We start from the raw sequence: 22,121 nt of genomic DNA on the forward strand, positions 1-22,121 counted from the left end.
TCAAATATGCGGAGATTATATATATATATATATATATATATATGTCTGGACTCTATCATCTTCAGGGGTCACAGAGGGAGTCTAATTAGAAAAGGCCTGGAAGTGATTCTTGTCTTCAAGACATGTCTTGATGATCTTAAGAATGGAAAGAGGTAAAGAGGAATACAGTGGTGAGGGAAAAGAGAAGATTAGGTTAAAAATTTATCTCATATAATTAAGGTACACAAGTAGAAGTATATACAAAGAGAAGGGAGGGGATAGGGAGAGCGGCTGACACTTCATCTCTCATCTGAACTGGTCAAAGGAAAGAATACACACATATTTCACTCAACAGGAAAATAGGAAGGGAAGAGGGAGGGAGGAATTAGAAGAAGGGTAGGTTAAAGGAAGGATTAGTTCTAAGCAAAACAAACGAAGGATGTACAAAAAATATTTTCTCTCTTTGGAGGTGTAAAAAAAAAAAAGGGAGTTTGAGGGAGTGCCAATCAGTTGGGGGATAGATGAGCAAGTGTGATGGAATACTATCGTTGCTTAAGGTTGGCGTACCCTTGATGGTTCTGATCTGGGGCATATTCATTATGCTGCTGGTCCAAGATTCACACGCTTTTGAGGCCAGTTGATGATCAGAGCAGCTTAGCTCCATGTTCCAGGTTTCTTAGCTAGATTCTCACAAGTCTGGCTGGGATTCCTACTCTTACACATAGCTTCAGGGCTTTCTTCACTAGCCCCTGGTACTAGCTGGAATGTTTCACTATGCTGTCTCCCATGTTGGACTTTTCTGTCTAGACTCTTCCCCTAGGGCCCACAGGCTTCTCCCTAGGTTGACATGCTCTGGCAAGATGTACCTACTGTAGCGTACCCCTGAAATTCTTGACTATTTTGGCTCATTGTTCTTTTTTTAAAACTTTGTTGGAGTACCTGGTAGAGACAGGCTGTTCTGCTTCTACGCAAACTGACACCTTGAAGAGGGTCCCTTCTTGTTTGGGCACAAGCTGGACTAGGTGCCTCTGAGAGTCCTTGCAAGTCTGATATTCTATATGTTGAGTTAGTATTATTTTCTTCACTTCTTGAACAACTTTTTTGGATACTTAATAATCAGCTCAGGCTTCAAAAAGTATTTTCTTCTCATCTATCTTAGTCACTCCAGAAGTCATTGGATTTTTGAGATTTTTCTCCCCAACTTCATCTAGGTTTTTTCTTAGCAACTTGCTGTAAACCTTGTAGGGATTTCCTTCTGATAACATGGGATTTTTTTTTGTTGTTGTAGGAGGAGATTTTAAAAATCATCTTTTCTTAATTAAATCTTGGATTTTCAAGATTTTAGTATATGTTTGTATGCAGAACAGAAAGTTGGTTCTTCTGTTTAGAGAGGTAATAGAATACAAAGCTTAAAGTGAAAGTAGAAGAGAACAATATAGAAATGAAATTAATGTTTGTGGCTAGGAAGGAGTGGAAATAAAACCTGGTAATACCTATTTTGCCTTGACAAAGTGTAAAGAATGAGAGCCTACCATAAAAGCAGGGCTTTAATAGCATTAATTGGGACCACAGAAAAGAGGAAGGAATGAATTGGACTTGCTTCCATATAGCTTAAAAGAAAAGTGTTAGCGCCATTTGAGATTTTTTCTGTCTGGTTTCAGTTATGAGGCCAATGAAAACTAAAAAGTTCTATTTCAGATTCCTGCTACGGAGCACATTCACAGATAAGTACAGAAGACATACTAAATAAACTGAGTGGTTAGAGGTAGAGGGGAACTGACCAGGACAAGTGCTTAAGGAGAGAGCCCTTGAGCCTTGGAGGGACTTCAGGAAGGGGAAGGGAAGGAGAGCATTCCAGGCATGCTTCACCCAGGCCCCTGCTTGGCTCAGGCCCTTCTCCCATATCACCTGGACCTGTCTTAAGGCTCCCTCCACTCCATCCACTCATCCTTTGAAGTGTCTCACTCTTCTATTCAATAAACCCCATTGGCTCCCTCTTACCATTGGGATCAGATAGAAGCTCTTAACAGCTTTGCCCATCCTCCTTTCCAAGTCTTCCCGTTACTCTCCTCTTCATGCACTGTGCAGCTCACTCATACTGGTTTGCCTGCCTGCTCCCCTTTCCATGTCTTTCAGTGGTGTCTTCCATCCTCTGCACCTCATGGAACCAAAGGTTTCTTTTAGGACTTAATCAGCTTAGGTTAGTTGTTGGGTGGGTGTGGGTATGTTAGTATCTTCCCCTTTGTGTCAGCTAGGTGTCGCAGTGCCTAGAGTCAAGAAGCCCTGTGTTCAAATGCAGCCTCAGACACTTACTAGCTGTGTGACCCTGGGAAAGTCAACCTCTGTTTGCTTCAGTTCCTTTTTCTATAAAGTGGGGATAATAGCACCCACTTCCCAGGGCTATTCTGAGGATCAAATGATAGTAGGTGTTATGTAAATGTTAGCTATTATTATCATTATTGCATCTGTTTTGTGTCTTGTATAATCCTGTATATGTACTTGTTATTTCCTGAGAGCAAGCATACTCAGAGCATAGCACAGTGCCTGGCACATTGTAGGTGTTGTATGAATGTTAGCTGTCATTCTCCCCCACCCCCTGCACACGCCTCGGTTCAGATTACTCCTCATCCTCTGTGTTTTCTCTTTTGCTTCCTTGTCATCTAGGGAGGACTGAGTGCCTTTAGCACTTTTCCCAGACTCCTCTGTTTGGGTTGTCACAAGCCACAGACTACAAATGAACGGTTTTAAATTATAAAGATAGTAGAATGATATCACCCTTTATGACTGCTTTAGACTCGGTATGTCCCATGCTTATTTAACAGCAGCATCACATTGCTCAATATTAAGCAGTTTACATGTGGCTCATTACAGTCACCTTGGTGCTTTTGGGTTTTTCCCCCCAAAGCTGTCATAGAGGAGGATATTCTTAAGCATGAAGTTCAACCCTTGTCCCTACAGGCTCCATTGTTCCCTGATGACTTCTTCCGTGGCTTTAGATGCTAATCTTAGAGTCAGAAAATTTTACCTTTTAAGGGACTGTAAAGAGAATTTCACTTGCTTTCCCCATTTTAGACACAAGCACCCTGAGGTCCCCGGCAATTCAGTGCCTTGGCCAGGATTCCAGATGTTCTTCATGATAACCTCACAAATCTGCCACATTATGCATCTTCTTATAAACCAGACTTCTTTCCTTGCCTCTCCCTCCTATCCTGCCACCCTTTTTCCAGATCTGTGATGAGTTCCCTACGTCTCCGTCTCTGGGGGCACAGGGTAGTTCTGGTCTTTTTTACTGCTGGGTTCCTTATCTAGCTAGACCTGCATTTCTGTGAATCTCTGTCAACAAGAGTAACCCAGTGTAAATGAAGGGTGCTTGGCCTCTCACATGTGAGGGACTTGATGCTGAGGACTGACTGTGTCTCTGCTTGGTTCAGTTCCAGAAGCTGTAAAGGCCGCTGCTGGTACAACGCCAACTCCTGCTGCTGCTGCCACCGCCACTTCCAGTGCTGCTGTGAAGCAAGAGTCTGCACACAAAGCTACATCCCCTGCCACAAATGCTTCAGAAAACACCGGCTCTACAGAGCCGCCCAAGCTCTCAGGCCTCGGTCTTGATGGCATTTCTTCAGACCAGTTAGCAAAGGTCCAGGAAACAGCTGCGTTAGAAGGATGTGCAGAAGAAAACAGTGACAGTGGAGGAGAAGGCCAGTACAGGGAACGGGATGAATTTGTTGTGAAGGTAGAAGACATCGATAGCCTGAAGGTAATCCCGGGCTAGGAGAACCTGGATATGCTCCTTTTTAACCTCATTGGAATAACTTTAAACAAGATATTATAGTAGATCCCCACTTGGCTTCCCTGCCTCCAGTCTCTTCAGCTCACCTCTCTGCCAAAATAACTTTCCTCCTATGGAGGTAAGACCAGGCTACTCCCCTGCTTACAAGCCTTTAATGGCTCCCTGTTATTTTAGAATAAATTCAAACTTTTTAGACTGGTATTGAAGCTTTTCCAGTCTGACTTCAGGCTACTTTTCTGGCCTTGTTTCACATTGCTGACCATTACACACTCTGTTCCAGTCGATCTGGACTAGTAGTTAGGTCCCACAGCCTCTTCCTTTTTTTTCCTTTTATCTCCATTTAAAGTTTTTTTTTTCCCTTCAATTTCCTTTCCTTCACCTTCCCCATGAAGCTTTCCCTGATTTCCTTTCTCTTCAGGTTTTCCTTAAGCACTTGGTTATCTCTCTTTTGCCCTTAACAAGAGCACCTTGGGTTGTACCTATTTGTGGTCTATGTCCCACCCTCCCCTTCATATACACATTAGATAAGATTCTTGAAAAGAGACTCCATAGTTTTTCTTTTTTTTATCCCCAGCACCCAGCAGTTTCTAACACTAGGAGTCACTTAGTAAATATTTGTTGAATTCAGTTGCATTCCAGATATTCTAAGTAATACAAAGGCTTATTTTTATCCCTTCACTTTTTAAATAGCTAAATGTGTCATTTTATTCTTTGCAATGCTTTCCATTTTGTCAAAAATATAATCAAAATAATGAACTAAATGTCATTTAAAAATAAAAGCACTTAAGAAATCTGAATTTCATCTTAGTTCCTTGCTAACTGTAGCTTGGCATAGTTTAGGTTACCCAGTTATATTTTTGGATAAATTCCTTTCGCAAGGTGACATGCATTATGTGATGATATCATTAATATGATGGTTTATTTTGTTTAACTGTGCTTCTTTGTTGTATGGGAGAGTTGAGGGGAAGGGAGTGGAAGGGACTGGGAAATGACCACAGTGGCTTTTTTTTAAGCATTAATAAAACTTAAAAAAATACTGTTGGGAATATACAAGACTGTGGTGTAGTGGATAGAGGGCCAGAATGGAGTTCAAGTCTTACCTCAGATACATACTTGCGTGACCATGAATGAACATGTCACTTAGCCTCAATGCTCCAGACAGAGCTCCTTTACCATGAGTCCCCTATACCAATGAAATCATAGGTTCCTGCTAGGGGAGAAAATATGTACGTGTAAGTGATCAGAATTTGTATAAAGTATTTATAAACTGTAAAATTCAAATAAAAATGGCTATCGCATGGAAGAGAGATCCAAGTAGTATTTGATAGGTGAGAGTGGTTAGCATCTAATGATAATCTTCTGTCTCTAAATGTACAATGTCATTACGTACCCCAAAGTAACGCACTGTGGCTCCTTAAAGACCAGTGTGATAGAAACTACGAGGCAGATTTCCACTAAAAACAAAGAACCTTGACAGCTAAAAATTCAGTAGACTTTCTTTTTAAGTAATAAGCTCCCAAGCAGAAGCCAGATGACTCATCTATAAAGAGAATGGTGGAGGGGTTTTCTGTATTAGGTGGGAGGCTAGACTACTTGACTCTTGAAGTGATTTTCCAAATTCTGTGAATCTGAAAATCAAGTCATCTATTTTGATTTAATTCTGTGCCTTACAGGCAGCTTTAAAAACAGGTAAAGAACCACCAGCCATCTGGAAAGTACAAAAAGCTTTATTGCAGAAGTTTGTTCCTGAAATTCGAGACGGTCATAGAGAGTTTGCTGCTACTAATAGTGTAAGTAGAATCAACATCTACCAATTTTGGATGGTCATTGCTCAAGAAAAGTTATGGATGACAGGCAGCTAGGTGGCGCAGTGGATAGAGCACCAGCCCTGGAGGCAGGAGGATCTGAGTTCAAATTTGACCTCAGACACTTGACCCTGCCTAGCGCCCCGCCCCCCCCCCAAAAAAAAGGAAAGTTATGGATGAAACTCAAGATTATTTTCTACGGTTTACATTTCTGCAGGAATTGTAGTAGGATTTTCTGAGTTAAGATAGAATGAAAGCACCTTACACCTTTTTCTACTGAAAGCATGACAATAAGACTTGACAAATAAACTTTTTTATTTGAAGAATGGTTACAGAAGTATATTATGTTTTCTTAAATATCTGAACAAGCAAGTGACAGTGGCCATCTGGGTGTTGTGTCACACAGGAGAATTCTGAGGTTCTCTCTGTTGGCTCATAGAATGGTGAGTGTGTCCCTAACTAATAGCACCTTCCTTCCCAGCCTGAAACAAGCCTGATCAACTTTAATTACCCCCTTGGTAAGCTGCATATGAGCTTTTAACTACTGAAAAGGAAAGATGCCGTGTTTAACATCTGATCAATGTTCACTGAAGTAATTTAACATTCTTCATGAGTTTAGTCTGTTTTTTACAAAGCCGTAAGTACAGTCATGTAATTTGGACTCTGTGTTTTTCCTCAGTATCTTGGATATTTTGGGGATGCAAAGAGTAAATATAGACGGGTATATGTAAAGTTCATCGAAAATACCAACAAGAAGGAATATGTCAGAGTATGCTCCAAAAAGCCAAGAAGTCACCCTTTACCAACTTCCAGGTACTTCTCTTCTTGCTTTAGTGTTGGTGAGGGCCTGTCATTCATGATGGGGTGCAGAGAATGAATATGAGACTTTTAAGTTCTAATTATTAAGACTGAAAATTCAGTCTTAATGCATATTGAATAAATTGTTGCTGAGGGCACTATAACAGACAACGGCTCTCTGTGGTGGTATGGGCCCCCCTGGGATCTTGTGTGCCATTGATTGGTACCACCAGGTGAGGAGTCTGAATCTCAGGACACTAGTGTAATTCTAGGTTTCTGGAACTGTTCTAGGTGTTAGGATTTGGAACAAGACAAAACAAGATAAGCTTTACCTTGTCATCTAGAGAATGCCTCAGAACCAATCCAGAGCAGAACTGTTCAGTAGCCATAGGCTCCATGACTTTCTCCCCCAGTCTGTGGCCATCCAGGTCCTCATCCTCAAGCTCTCAGAGCCCCTGAGGGTCCGAAAGCCAGGTGTGACATGACCTGTCCTTGTGTAAGCTTCTGGGAGTTAGGTGTGCCCCAAAAGGAGCTGAAGGATGAAAGAGCTGGGATAATTAGTCCTTTAACTGCATGCTGAATAGAAATGGTGAAGAGAACTATAATGAGGAAAGCTTTGGAGTCATTGTTAGAGATATTATGGCCTAGATCAGAGTCCTAAAGGTGATGAAATCCATCCTGCTCAGTACATTAAGATCACCTCTGGGGGTGTCTTGAGTTTTCTTCCTAAGTCATTTGACAGAACTGGTGTTAACAAAATGCAAATGCTTCTAATTTTGCAGAGCTGTTCATTCTAAACCAAGTAGCAGCAGTAAAGTTCCTGATCCGCCAGCACCAAAAACAACAAAAGTCTCTTCTGTAAAATCCAAAGCTAAGCAGCCAAAGATGAAGGCCGAGCCACCACCAAAGAAACGGAAAAAATGGAAGCAAGAGCTGGAGTCTTCCCAGTCTGATTCCTCACCTGAAATCCGTACTAGTGGCAGTGAGGAAGAGGGTGAGTGGGCAGGGGATGTCCAGCTAACAGCGCCACAGAAGCTGCAGCTCTTCAAAGGATGTTTAAAAGGGTCTATTCTAAGAGATTCTCCTCCAAAATTAGATTTATTATAGATGATAGTAGTGCCTACTGTATGCCAGGCACTGTGCTAAGCGCTTCACAGATACGATCTCGTTTGGTCCTCATCACAACCACCTTGGGAGGTAGGTGCATCGTTATCTCCATTTGACAGATGAAGATTGAGGCAGAAAAATGTTAAGTGACTTGCCTGGGGTCTTCATGTCTGAGGTCAGATGTGAACTCAGGTCTTCTTGACTCCAGGCCTAGAGCTCTATTTACTGAGCCCTCGGGCTGCCTCCTAGAAACTCTGAAAACCATCAGTGCATTTAATACTTTCAGCTGTTTTTGACTGACAGCTATTACCGCTAGTCTTCATGACAAGGTCCTCTCACCTCTCTTGGCTTCTGAGATAGACACGGTTGGGGTCTCTTTCCTTGCGCTTCTGTCTGCTCGCCTGGGTGGCTGTTTCTCCTTCTCCCTTTGCAGTCTTTTACTCCCAGATTTAGATCTTGTGCCCTTTCTTTTCTCCTTAATCTAAACAAGCACCTACTTACATACCTTACGGGGACCTCAAACTCAACATGTCAAAATCCAGAAATCTGTTCCTTTTCGCTTTACTCTGTCACCCAGTTTCCCATGTTTCAGACATCAGTTTTATTTTTTGACTCTTCATTTTTCCTGTCCTCTCATGTTCACTTAGACCTGGTTCAAATCCCATGCCTGACACAGCCTATGTAACCTTGGACAAAGTACTTAATAATTAGAATCACTGGCATTTTATATAGCACTTTAAAGTTTGCAAAGTGCTTTACAATGTCTCATTTGATCCTCAACCACTCTGGGAGGTAGGTGATATTATCATCATCCCTATTTTACATGTTGAGGAAACTAAGGCAGACAAAAATGTTACATAATCATAAAGTGTCTGAGACCAGATGGTCTTCCTGACTCCAGACACCCCATGTAGACATGGGGTTCATCCATCCCATGAAGAGTTAGCCTGGGTAGTCTCTGAATGGCCTCCAGTTTTAGAGCTTGTACCTTTATGAGGATCGGTGTGAAAACACCCCTTCCCCCCTATCTAGTGCCCCGGGCTCCACTGGACTGCAGGTTCTCATTCCCACCTGCCTTCTCACACCCTGAGAGCCAGCCTCTGTGGCCCACTGAGCCTCCCCAGGCTGACGCCCTGCTGCCTTTCTTAACTAAGCGTGTTCTTTCTCTTCTCATTGGCCTTTCCATACTGTCTGCCACAGTGAGGGCTCCTCATATGTGCTCCTGCTTCCCTGCCTTTAGAGTCTAGCTTATCTTCCCTGCACCCACAGACGCCTCTCACCTCCTTAGTTCCCAGGTCTCCTGGAACCCCCTGAAATGCCACTTCTTCTATGGCCTCTTTTCTGTGTCAGCCTCCCATCATGTTGATCAGGAACACATTCCTTGAGCAAAGCACTTTTTAAAAAAATTTAACCTTTGTTTCTAAAACTTTGAATGAAGAAAGCACCTTTTACCTATCTTACGCATTATTTTGTATTGTATCTACCCAGAAGTCCTGGAGAGCAGGAATCACATCTTATCTAAACTTCTTATCTCCTAGTAGCACCTAGCACAGTGTTCTGTATGGAGTAGGGGCTTAAGAAATATTTACGGATTTGAATTCCTGCGCTTCTGATAGCAGTGCCTGTGAATAAAATGAGTACTAAGAACAAGCACTGAATAGAGGATTTTTTATTTATTTATAATTTCCTATTATTTATAATAGGAAAATTTGGCTTTTGCATTTGTCATTCAGGGAAGGCATATGAATTAAAAACAATTTTTTTTTAAAGACAGAGTTTTTTTTTTCATCCAGGTAGCACAGTGGATAGAAGCTGGGCCTCGATGGAGTCAGGAAGACTTGTCTCCCTCAGTCCAAATCTGGCCTCAGATACTTACTAGTTCTGTGACCCTGGGCGAGTCACTTGACCCTGTTTGCCTCAGTTTCCTTATCTGTAAAATGAGCTGGAAAAAGAAACGGCAAACCACTCCAGTGTCTTTGCCAGGAAAACCCCAAATGAGGCCTGACATGACTGAAATGAGTCAACAACAAATCTGACTGACCACTAGATGTCACCATTGGGTAACACTAAATTTGTTCCTCCTCCTTTTAGGAAGGAAGCCGCTCATCTTAACCCTGAATTCCTAAGAAGTGATAATAAAGTTTTATATTCTAATGTAGACATTCACAATTGCTACCAGAAACTTGTCCTTTGCCTCTCAAATTAGAACACGTTTTTCTAGGAAATATCACTTTACATTTTCTTTCTCGTTTTTATGCGTTATGTGCCTATGCCAGAAGTTAAAGGGATGGCGAGGGAACAGAGCCACTCCTTGGTGTGGACACCACATGTGTGTCTCTGCCACCTCCATTGGAGTTAAAGGTACAGTGCCAGGTTATTATCCCATTGGAGAATTCCTGGAAGGCAGCAGAAGAGACTACACAGTGGTAGTGCCCCCAGGGTCACCCTAGGGGCCAGGGAAGCTCCAAGGAAGTCTCCTGCAGCCTTTGTTCTACTTTTTGTATCTTGTATTTTGGTTACTTGAACAGTAATTGTAGGATTTTTGAGGTGAATAATAGTGTATTTCCATTTTTACAATAATGTATCTGTTTTCTAGAATTTGACCCTCCTGCTCCTTCCGTCCCCCGTTTTTTGAACACAAGGGCTATGAAGGAAACCTTTAGGAGCTACGTAGAGCTGCTTGTGAGCATCGCCTTAGACGCAGACACGATGCAGGCCTTGGAGAAGAGCAATGGTATGTGCTGATCACTGAGACTTCAGGCACATTAGTGCTCTTATTGAGGGCAGAGGGCATGTGCAGAATCTGCCCTCTCAGCCAGCGAATTCCTTGTGAGAGTTATTCTGTTGAACAAATGGATTGAGTACTGCCATTACAGTAGGAAGAAGCGATGATGCATTTTGACTACTTTTTAGATAATTTTACTGCAAACATTGAACAGTTCAGTCCTAGATTCTTTAGCCCGAAGTTCTCCAAATAGTCTTAGACTGCGAGGTAACATACGCAAAGAAAGATACAGCCTAGTATACATTAAAAATGAAGAACAAGTCATTCTAGAATTTTCAGCTAGAGTTTCTTTCATACACTTGTGTTGTTAAATATGCCATAAATGACAGAAAATTATTTCAAATAACTGAGCCTATCCTGACACTGTCTACATAGGTATAATCATAAAAAACAAGAAAGAATTCCAAGTTAATTGTAATGAAATGTAATTAGTATCTAATTATCCAATTCCTTCTGTGGGCTATTTCTTTTTTATTTTATTCTATTTTTTCCCCCTTAGTGTATGCCCTAGCTTAAATATGTCACATCTAAAATTTGTAGAGAGCTTAATGATCTACTTTGAATATATCATAGATATCATCCTGTCCAGCTGAGGCCCAAACCTAACTATTAACAAAGTTGGGGCTAGAACCCAGGCTTTGGAAAACCCAGGCTGATGCTGTTTTCCTAGTACATGAGTCAGTAGCAGGAAAGTAAATTCATTGCATTTCTGTTTGAACTCCAGCTTCCAAAGACACATGTGAACTGTGACCCTTAGATGATGTCTCAAGTTAATTATTTACTTTTAAAAATTACTAAGTCTTTGAAGGTATTTCTGGACTTGACCCAAAAATGACTGATTTGGGGAGTTTAGTTTTTTTTTTTTGTTTTTTTTTTTGCTTTATCCCAGGCAGACCATAGATTCAGAAGAACTTAGTTTGAGGACTCTGCCACTGAATAGTTTTTGGGTATTAGGCAAGTGACTTAAACTCTCCCAGCCTCAGTTTCATCATCTGTAGAACAGAAGTAGTAATACTTGCATTGTCTCCTTCTTAAGGTTGTTTTGAACATCAAATAAAGATTGCTTATGAAAAGGTGCTTTGAAACCATACCATGCATTATGATGTGAGCTGTTGTGGCCCCCTCAGAAAGGGTGTAGTACTGATTCCTTTCATAGCACAGGTGATTAGGGCAGAGAGAGATCACAGAGGTCTTCTCATTCGGCAGGTGTCATGCCCCCCCCCTTTTTACAAATGATCCAACTGAGGCTGAGGGAAGTTGAATGACTTCCCCTAGGTTGCACATCTCAGTGGTGATGAGACTGATTTCATGATTCCAGATGAAGTAATCTTTCTGCCACACTCTGGTGCCTCTTTCATTTGCTTCATTATTAGAAATGCTTCCAGAGTTTTCTTTCCATACCTTTGACAGAAGTTGGACACTATGGGTATGCAACATTGCACCTAATGTCCTTTGGATACAATAGCTAATTCTGTTGAGTTTTTTTTCCCTGTTTTTTATTATTAGTTATAAGGGATAACTCTCTGGGATGTGGAGAGGGAACTATATACATTTAGTAATTAGAGATGTAAAAGCAAATTAGATAAAACCTGATTTTTTTTTTAAGGTTTACCTTCCATGTTCTTTAAGGATAGTCAATGTCAGTCCTTAATTCTGAAAATTGGGAGTTGACTCATTTAATATTTTTCCTTGAAGCTTGTGTATTTTAAATATTTCAGTATATTGCATATTTTAAAAATTGATTATTCAGTATTTCCTGCTTAATACATTTCTCCTTTAACGATATTAAATTTTGATACTATTTCAGATGAGCTACTTTTGCCACATATGAAGAAAATTGATGGTATGCTGAATGACAATAGAAGACGACTTCTTCTGAAGCTCCATTTGGATCATTCACTTAAGGTATTTCCTCTCGCCAAGTTGGATCTATGCCTGTTGAAAGAGCAGATTTGTAGTGGGACCTCTCTGCTGAGAAGGCAGCTTCTGCGTTCCCCAGGAGATTCGTGTTCAGTTTTAATGATTTTCCTAAATGAACGTTTCATGATAAAAATCTTTTATACCTATATGTATACATAGCCACCTGTGTAAATGAAGTGCTGACAGCTCCGGGGTGTGTGTGTGCTTCTGTGTGAGAGCATGGGTGCACCTGCTCGCTGGGGCACGTGTGTGAGATCTCATTGACTGGGGAGCACCTGTGGAAGCGTACACTAGTCCCTGCACCAGTTTGTCATCTTGGAGTTGTCTCTGCCAGATGCCAACTGAGACGAGCTAGCTGCCAGTCTTCAAGGCTCCCCGTGTGTTTTCCCAGTGAATCCTCCCAGCAGCCCTGGGAGGTGGGGGCTATTACTATCCCACTGAGGCTCAGAGACATTGAATGGTCTCCCCAGGGTCATGCAGTGAGTGAGTGTCTGAGGAGATTTTTCAGGGTGCCTAAGCCTGGCTGGGTCAGAGATAGGACTTGGGGCAAAGAAGTGGGCTTGAGGTCCCTTCTCTGCCCACTGAACATTACTGCTCCTTTATAGGGTGTCTGTGTCCTTTAACTACTGTTCTGGTTTGACCATAAACTATACACCTTTGGTAAGATCTCTCTGAAAGGAAAGGAGTTTTACAAATTTTCACAAACCTGTTGAAAGGTCAATGTTGCCTTTACTCTGCAGGTGCTTTTCCTGCACCTCCTGGTTCCCCACTGGAGACAGCCCTGCTGTTGAGAGTAAAGGGAGGCTGGGGCTTTTCCCCAGGGCATTGTTTTTCAGGCCCTCACACAAACTCTCTTTTACCTCGTACTTCCCCAAAGAGCAGCCAGGTCTGCAAAGCCATGAATGGGAAGGTGCTGCCTGGGGAAGCTGCCAGGCCACACGCAGAATCAGAACCTGCTTATTACACGATGTGTTCATTAATGTATCACATGATGTTCATTTAACTTACACCTTAACAACAAAAAGAGAAGTTTCTTTTAAGCTAAGGTGACTTTGCAATCAATGTAGCGGCGTTTTCCAGACTCCACCATGCTTAAGCACAGTCACCTGGACTAACCCTTTTGAGAGCTGATTGACCAGCAGTCTCATCACTTGGCCGAGTATGTTAAACTTCCACAGCAGGTCTGGAAGTTCTTTTATTTTCACATTCAGTAGTTGAGTTGTGTATGCTAATTTCACAGAATGGAAAAAAAATACATTTTAAAAGGAACCTGCAGTATAAGAAGCTGTCAAGACAGCTTAATATTTTTAAATAGAAAGCTCCTAATTAGCTGAAATGGATGATTCTTGTCTAAGCTAACTTTAAAGATAGTGTAAAAGTTGGCAGAATGCTTTTTAATTTTTAAAATATAGCTGCAATACCAATTTCATATGCATTTGAAATAAATACTTTTCACATCTTCCCAGGATAGTCTTGTTGAACGTTTGGGAAATCAGTCCTGTAGCATTGTTTTCTTTGCCTCAGGAAATTTGTTTCAGATGTCTTTTGATAGCCTGGATTTATAGAAAAGGTAATTTGAAAGTTGTCCTTTTGTCTCTATGTAAGTGCAAAATTCATTGCTTCCAGCTTTGTGTAGAATCAGCGGTTAGTCTTCAGATTTCTTTTTTATGTTGGTTGAAAGGAGTGATTGTATTCAGAAATAATTTAAGACAGGGAATGCATATTAAAAATGAAAAGCAGTACAGTAATTCCTGATAAAAGAACACACTTTAAAACTATAGGGACTAGGAATAATTGGTCGCTAAATTATTGGTAGCAAAGAATCATATTGTTTAGTGAAGATGAAACTTTGTCTCGTTATTTCTCAAGGGAAAGTATGATTCATATGGGAAAAAATACATGCCCATTGTGTTTTCAGGAGCACAATTCTAGGTATTTGGAAACACGTAAGTGTCTGGATAAGAGTCCTTGCATTCTAGAGCTGGTGTGGTGGTGTGTAAGCGCTAGGTTTATCAGACTAAATTGTGAATTGTGCATGTATTTATAATTTGGAATATTTCATCCCTTTACTCTGACAGTGGTAAACTTGATGGTGTATAGTTTTGTGCTCATTAGCATTCTCTTAGTCACTCTCTGCAGCCTTCCTTTTCATTCCTAGTGGGAATGAAAGGGTGCAGAGTTGTGATCTCTCAACAGTGATAAGGTATTTTTTGAACAAATATTCAAAACTATATAGAGATTTAATTTGTATTACATGTATAAATATAGAGGAATAGAGTATCTTAAGATCATAGAATTTAGAGCTGGAAGGGAATATCACCCAGTCCACAAGTGAGACATGCACTTACTTAAGATCCCACAGGGAAAAAGCAGCAGGGCTGGACCTGAAACCAGGACTTCTTGACTCCCCTTCTGGGGCTCTTCCCATTTTGCCACACTGCCTGGTTGTGTGTGAGGGGGGCCTAGAACACCTGTTGGTTGTTGATTGTTTTCTAAGACACTTTTCCTTCTGGAAGTATGAGTGAACCTCGACAAGAAACAACTGTTAATAATCACCAGCCGGATTCTCACCTCAGACATCAGACATATAAAAGCTTACACTGGATCTCATGTTCTGCATAGACCCGAAGCAGCCTATTTTATTTTCTTTCCAGTAGAGTTGGTCCTCCTGTGTCCCCATCCCGCCATTTAAAAAACTATATATTCTAATGCCAGCCTTCAATGTCTTCAATTCCATTTTTAATTGATTTTTTAAAAAATATTGATTGTTTCCTTCAGACATTATTTTGTCTTTCTCTTTTAAAGAATGCTTTGGAAAGTTTTCCTGAACTAACAATAATTACTCGGGACTCTAAAGTGAAAAGTGGAGGGTCTGTTTCTAAAATCAAAATGAATGGCAAATCTTATAACAAGAAAACACTTAGGACTTCCAAATCAACCACTAAATCAACACAGGTAAGTGTCATGTGATTTTGAACTGTTTTCTCCTCTTATCTCTACCATAACTGCTCCCCCCTGCCATTAATCCTAGTTATACTGTACACCGTCATGACCCAAAAATGTCCCTTCCCTCCAAGATGCTTAACTCTAAAATTCCCTTTTCTCACCCCTCCTCTGTCCTTCCACTGCCTGACTCCCACTAAGCTTATTTATCACCATTGATACGTCCTTTTCTCCCAGTTTGACCAATTTGCCCTAGATAGACTTTTTAAATAAGCATTTATTTTCTCTCCCTTCCCCTGAAGAATTTTAAAAAGCAAACCTTATAACATGTCCATCAAAAATTCCCACGCTGGCCACATCCAAAAAATGTAGGTCTCATTCTGCATACAGGAAGTAATAGGTTTCATCTTTAGTCCTCTGGAATCATGATTTGTCATTACAGTGATCAAAGTTCTAAAGTCTTTCAAAGTTGTTTTTCTTTATATAATGCTATCGTCATTATATAAATTGTTTTCCTAGTTAGAAGTTTTCCTGATTTCCTTTGAAACTATCTATTTCATCATTTATTATAGTACAGTAATATTCCAATATATTAATATAATTGTTTAGTCATTCCCTAAAGATAACTATGTGTTAGTCTCCAATTTTAAGCCACTCTCTTAAGGGCTGCTATGAGATGTGAGATGTTGGTCTCTATCTGATTTTAGCCAGACTAATTTTTAGTTCTCCCCTCGGTGCTTGTCAGACAATAGTACCTCTCATCAATAATTAGGGTTTGGGGTTTATCAAACACTTTGATGCTGCATTCATTTGCTTCTTTAAATTCACTTTCTTTCCTTCACAGTCTTCATAAGCCATTTCAGTAATGCTGTCTTCCAAACATATATCTGTCCCTCTGGCAGTGTTCTTGCTCCCCCAGTCCTCAGACCTGTGTCCTCTTCACCATCTACTTTCTTAGCAGTGCCTTACAAGCTCTAGATACAAATAAGGAAGTCATGAAAATTTGCTGTTTTCTACATGTTCCCCATAGGGGCTGTTTCAAACCTTCTCACCCCCTCAGTTCTAATTTCACAGGTTCCTGTTTTGAGAAAGAGTCAAAACTGAGGCCCCCTCTTGTGAGCTCTTTTCCTCCTCATTTCCCCTCTTCTACCCTTATTCCCTTCTTTACTCCAAGAAGAACAAAGTGATCTTATTCCTTGGCAAAGCAAACAATGGAGTGTTGGTACCTTCCTTCTCATCTCCTCGGTGAGTTCACTTCGTGGGCCATATCCTCCTCCATTTGTAGCTGGCCACTAGATGAAGGATTGGGTTTCATTCTCGATGTGAACTAGCAAGCAGTGTTCTTAATTTGCGTGCGTTCTGCCAAATCTCCCCCAAGTCAATCAATTCCAGAATTGAAGTTGAGAGTTTGATTCAGTATTTTTATAAAGTATTCTTGTGTCAAGTGCTTATTTGTTCAGTGAAATATATCATTAAATTATTTTTTATAGGAGTTTGCTGTAGATCCAGAAAAAATACAGTTGTGTTCTTTATATCATTCTCTTCATCATTACAAATACCATATTTATCTGATGTGCAAAGAGGAGGTAAGTGCCTATTAATTTATTTCTGTTATTCACTTGTAAATTATGCTTTTAAAAAATTCATCTGCTTTAACTAAGACTACAGCTAATAATGGTGTCTTTTAGTATAATTATGGTGAAAAAGCCATAAAATATGTACTTTGGAGTTGTCTTTGGTTAATGGATACTCGTAATTCTACCTTTTGTCCCTTATTTTGCTCAGACTTGAACCCCTCTATGTCTAATTGCTTTATGCTATCATACATCCTGATGTGTGCCATTTCCAAGCTCCTAGGTGCCGTTAATTGCAATACAAATTATGCGTCACTTTTTTCTGCTCACAAGTGAGCATTTTCAAGTTGGCCTGTAGTAACTGCTTTGACAGTAGTCTTCCTTTTTCAGTACTTAAACTAGCCTAACTCAGGATAGTTATAATGAATATCATTTTATTGCCATGAAATGAATATGAATTAGCATTTAGATAGAGTATGTTGAACTTGCTAAGAAATCACATATACAGTAGAAAGTGGAACCCAGTAGATGGGATGTTTATAATACCTGTAACATATTACTGAGTGATCCTAGAAGAGCTTTAACTAATTTTATCAGATCGGGCTATATTTATCAAGTATGTGAAGTACAATTAAAGTCCAACAGTGATTTGAGAAAAAAATGATACTTGGGGAATTTTTATACTAAAGACTGGCTTTGAAATTGGCAGCTGCCTTTTCCATTGTGACTTAACACATTTAGGAGGAGATGAGGAATTTTGGGGGCTCTTTAAAGAAATACTCATATTTCTCATGTGAAGCCCTAAAAAAGGGAAACCATTATTTCTCCCTGGACCATGATAAAGTGTTGCTCCTACAAGAATTAATATCCTTGGCCAAGAATGTGACAGCCACTGATTAGGGAAGGGAACCTACCATTGCACATTTTCTATTGTTGGAGATCACTTGGGTGAGAAAGCCTGTAAGACTCAAAAACCCTAATAAAAGTACAGATAAGAAGATTGCCACCTTCTGTGAGGCCAGACATAAATAGATTTGTCTTTTCTTCCAAGCTTGCCCAAAAGATTAATTGCTCAGTGTTGTATCCTTTTTTTAATTGGCCTAATCTGGAATAGTCTGTGAATTTTCGTAATCCACCATGAGTTTGGGATGCTAACATTCGTTTTCAAATATTTGAAGAATAAACCTTGGAGATACTGTAGTATTCAAAGAATATAATAAAGTCATGAATATAAACTAATGTGACAATCTTTCTCCTTCAGATTTCATCTGTGCAAAAAAAAAATGAAGATTTAGGACAGGAAGAAATTGTACAGCTCTGTATGAAAAATGTAAACTGGGTGGAGGACCTTTTTGAAAAGTTTGGAGAACTTTTGAATTTTGTCCAGCAAAAATGTTCATGACATTTTCCAAAATAATCATTTTTCTACATGCAGGAGGAAAAACAATTCAAAGAGCATTTCCAGTTCTTCAGACAATGCATACCTTCTTCACTTAGGGAACTTGTACCTTGGTTCCTGCTGAGGAAATTAGTCCTTTGTGAATGGACCTATAACACATTTTTATCCTGATGAATGATTTTTCTATTTTGCAAACTATTGGGTAACAGTTATTTTCAGAAATGTTCTTTGAAAAAACAATAAAGCATGCACTAAATATAATTCTTTATTGCTACAGAGAACACTTAAATACTTTAGTTTTTCTTGCCTCTGTCTAAACAACAGCCAGGGGTGAAAATAAGCATATATATTTGCATTTACATCTGGCCACCAAAATGAGAGTATTGTACATTCTATAAACAGCTAGTGTGTTGTGTCATTCTGTGAGAGAATATTGCCATCATCAAATTCAGAAACCACATTCTGCTGTATGGACTCCTTTTACTTGGAACATGTTCAGGAAACTGGATGTGGAATTGGTGCAATCCTTTGACTGCTTTTTGTGTCAAATTATATTGTAATGAAAAACAATGAACTATACTATTTTCCCTGTTTTGAAGAAAAGTATTTTCCTTTATACTCTGTTTTTCTTTGGAAAAAATTCAATTGTACATTTTATCTCACTAATAGTTGTATTTTTCACAGAGAAAATATTGTGGTTATAATTGTTTCATATATCTTTGTAATACACTTTGCATTGTTTCCAGTAAACCTTATTCATTTATATGTTGACTTCCTATTGTAAACTCTATCTTGAAGTAACTGATTTGTTTATACAGACTTGCTTCAGTGTTAACCAGAACATGCATTTAGTACTAGACTAGTTTAGCATCATAAATGTAGTTGTGTTAGACACTGCAGTTATTTTCTGACATAGGAAAATAAATTTCTTACTAAACTAGCACTTGATTAACTGATTTATTAAAATGAAAGCTTAACTATGGCTTACTTTCTGGTTAACAAATTGGTAATTGACTTGATTATTATATGCAGTGTTGAACACAGCTTACATCATTCTTAGAACTGGAAGTGGTGGAGTTCTCCTTTTGGTGCCTTTTCAACCTTTATACATGCTTTTTGTAGCTTTCTTTAGTTTTAATAGCTGACATTTCAAATAGTTCTGCTCAGACAGTGAATGTATTAGGTTCAACATGATATTATTTTTTATTTTTGTTTGCCAACAGGATGCCTTATTTGTTTGGAAGAGATTTCCCAGTGTCACTCAGCTATCTCCTTTTTTTAAGATTTTAAGAAATGGTCAACTACCATACTTTTGTTTATTTTACCACCATTTAGTGCCTTAACTCCTGCCAAGAATGCAGTCTATTGCTCAGTGCCCAAAAAAGGCATGGTTGTGTAGCCATTGCTAGTGTCTTGATTTTGAATTAACAGGCTAACATATAATACTTTAAAACCTCAGTAAATGTGGCTGAAAGTTGAAGATGACAAGCAATCTGATTTGTGTCAAAACACCTGTAGCACTGGGGGGAAAATCAGTACTTACTCTTGAATACTTATTCTGTTGTTTAAAGCAATAATACTTAAATGCTTATATACAATTGGACACAGGATAGAAACAATGTTTCATGACAAGACAAATGTTTTATTTCTGGAAGTTTCTTAAAACCTGGTTAGGTAGCTTATTACCATGAAAATAGTACATGGTATAATTGCTTATTGGACTCGTATCACCTGGACTCATATTTGAGAGTACAGAATGTCAGAAGCAGAAGCATCATGAAACTAATTTATGCTAAGTGAAGAAAGACACACATGTGGAGGAAGCAGCCATATTTCTCTCTTGTAGTACTGACTCTGGACAGAACCCATTTACAAAGCTCAAAACAGATTATATTGAGATGCTAAAAAGTAAAGACATATTAATATGCCATTATTCATAAACATAAGACTACATCATTCACCCAAATTAGCCTCTTTTAGCATTTCTAGTCAAACTTTTTGTTTCTGCATTTCAGGTAACACGACTCAAAGTCATCAAAATTATTTCATGATGTGCCCTTGAAAAGTTGAAGTGAGACGTTTTCCTCATTGAAATTAATCATGTGCTTCCTATCAAGACATCCATTTCACTTCTAGCCATATGCTTACAGCTTAGGCCACTTCAGTACAACAGGTGTACTATTTCCCACTACACGTAGAAAAACAAGATTAGAGGTTAGTTCTATTTCTGCAGTATGCTGCCCGTGGCAGGCCCAAGAATTCTAACTGTGACAACATCGCAGTCCTCAAATGAGCTCAACAACATAGGCAGCAGCAGCAAAGTTCCTCCTCTTAGATCCTAGGAAAAAGAACCGTAAGTCAAGCTTATAAATGAACTCTCCCTTGCTAACTAAATACAGATGTTACCGAGTACCAGTTCCTAACTTTTCTGAAAAGATGCTGATTACAAAGTTTATGATGGCAGCTCGAGTTACAGGGAATGTGCTGCTTGTCACCACAACATTTTGAAGATGAGATTTTCCTGTCTACACAAACCTGAAAGGAAAGAAATTGCACAAGACATTTCTGTGTGTGTGTGTGTGTGTGTGTGTGTGTGTGTGTGTGTGTGTGTGTGTGTGTGTGTGTTTATTTCAGATATCTGGCTGGAGAAGAGGTGGTGTTCCCACATACACTCCCTTCCCTCATCCTAGCCCAGTCACCTTTTTCTTGATCCTGCAGTGAAATAAAATTTTAATGGTTTACTAGTCATCATGGTGTGGTGACAATAACAATTGCTCATTATTTGCTTTTCATTGCAAGATCAAATAGGGAAGTCCTGGGAAGAAGAAAAATCTTAAGTATTTTTCATAAATTTGTAAATTCTCTCTTAAACTACAAAATCAAAAAGTGGTAATAGGTTAATTTTCTAAGATGATGTTTTCCTCAGCATGAAAAGTCTTCTGTTCAAAGAAAATAGAGTTCTCGAAACATACAAAAAAAGAATTTTTTTTTTGCTGAAAAAGCTGCTCCATTTTGAGCTGTGACTTTGAAGGCAGAGCCCCCTAAAAGTCAATGGAGCAGCAGGGTTTAAAGTGGTTGGTAACAGCTTTGAAAGCTGCTTCAGGTGTTTAAGTTCTAGAATGTTTATTGCGTCTGTATGGTTTAAAAGCTGTTTCTGCCTCTTGTAGCAGAAAGGCAGTTTGTTGAATAGAATGTAAAATCCCAGGATAACTGCTGCCAACTGCGTCAGTGGCACAGAAACAGTGCACCTAGCTGTGCATCATTGCACAACGTACGCCTTGTCGCATCAATGTTAAGTGCATGCTTTTGCATATCACCTTTTATTTATGTGACGAGACCTGAAATTACGGATACTAAGGAACCTTATGCATTTTTAGTCCAGAGTTTCAAGTGGTCCAGATACTATGTATGGAAATGTGAAGGGACAATTTTGTATAATACACATTTGATGTTACTAATTCATTAAAATGAAAGCAATTTTTAAACAATAAAACTGAAAATGTTCTGGGCATTTGTTTTTTCTTTTAAGTGAATTAGTTTTCTTTTATGAGTCTGAGTTTTTATATTACATTTAAAAAGTGAGTCGATTTAAAATTTTAAATTAACTGTCTTGATTTCAGTTTTATTAATAGCATAGTTGCAGTTTTATATTAGAAAAATTCACAACATTGAACTAATGTTGCTTTAAGTTAAAATGACCTTCAAAATCCTACTGCTTCCTCCTACCCCATGTATTTATCCCACAGGCATAATGAAACTTTGCTTAGCAATTTTTTTTTCACTTAAAGTAATACATAATTACAGCAATAGCTATATCACTTTTTTTAATGAAAATTTTAGTACCAAATCCATTTAATGGGTTTTGTTTTTTATGGTTCCTTGCTTTTCAAAGTAACAAATATAATCCCATTATAGGGAATAAAAGGTCTATTGAGCCACTGATTTTAAATTTTCACTGTTTGAAGAAATACTTTCCTTCCCTGTTTTGAAAGCCATTTAATAAATTTGGAAAATAACATTG

At 39.1% G+C, this 22,121-nt stretch overlaps 1 protein-coding gene across 1 annotated transcript in view; it reads left to right on the top strand.

Annotated features, from left to right (window-relative positions):
• QSER1 (glutamine and serine rich 1) overlaps positions 1 to 21,609 on the top strand; it is an 86,410-nt gene extending 64,801 nt beyond the window's left edge. Inside the window, 9 exon segments of the mRNA XM_020963938.2 lie at positions 3,411 to 3,736; positions 5,443 to 5,559; positions 6,254 to 6,387; positions 7,155 to 7,366; positions 10,076 to 10,213; positions 12,072 to 12,169; positions 14,990 to 15,139; positions 16,618 to 16,713; positions 17,963 to 21,609. Of these exon segments, the coding sequence (XP_020819597.2) occupies positions 3,411 to 3,736; positions 5,443 to 5,559; positions 6,254 to 6,387; positions 7,155 to 7,366; positions 10,076 to 10,213; positions 12,072 to 12,169; positions 14,990 to 15,139; positions 16,618 to 16,713; positions 17,963 to 18,103 (1,412 nt within the window). The 3' untranslated portion in view covers positions 18,104 to 21,609.
• The last annotated feature ends 512 nt before the right edge of the window (positions 21,610 to 22,121 follow it).

This window comes from Phascolarctos cinereus, unplaced genomic scaffold (genome assembly GCF_003287225.1).
Source record: "Phascolarctos cinereus isolate Bilbo 61053 unplaced genomic scaffold, phaCin_HiC Scaffold_9;HRSCAF=440, whole genome shotgun sequence".
NCBI lineage: Eukaryota > Metazoa > Chordata > Mammalia > Diprotodontia > Phascolarctidae > Phascolarctos > Phascolarctos cinereus.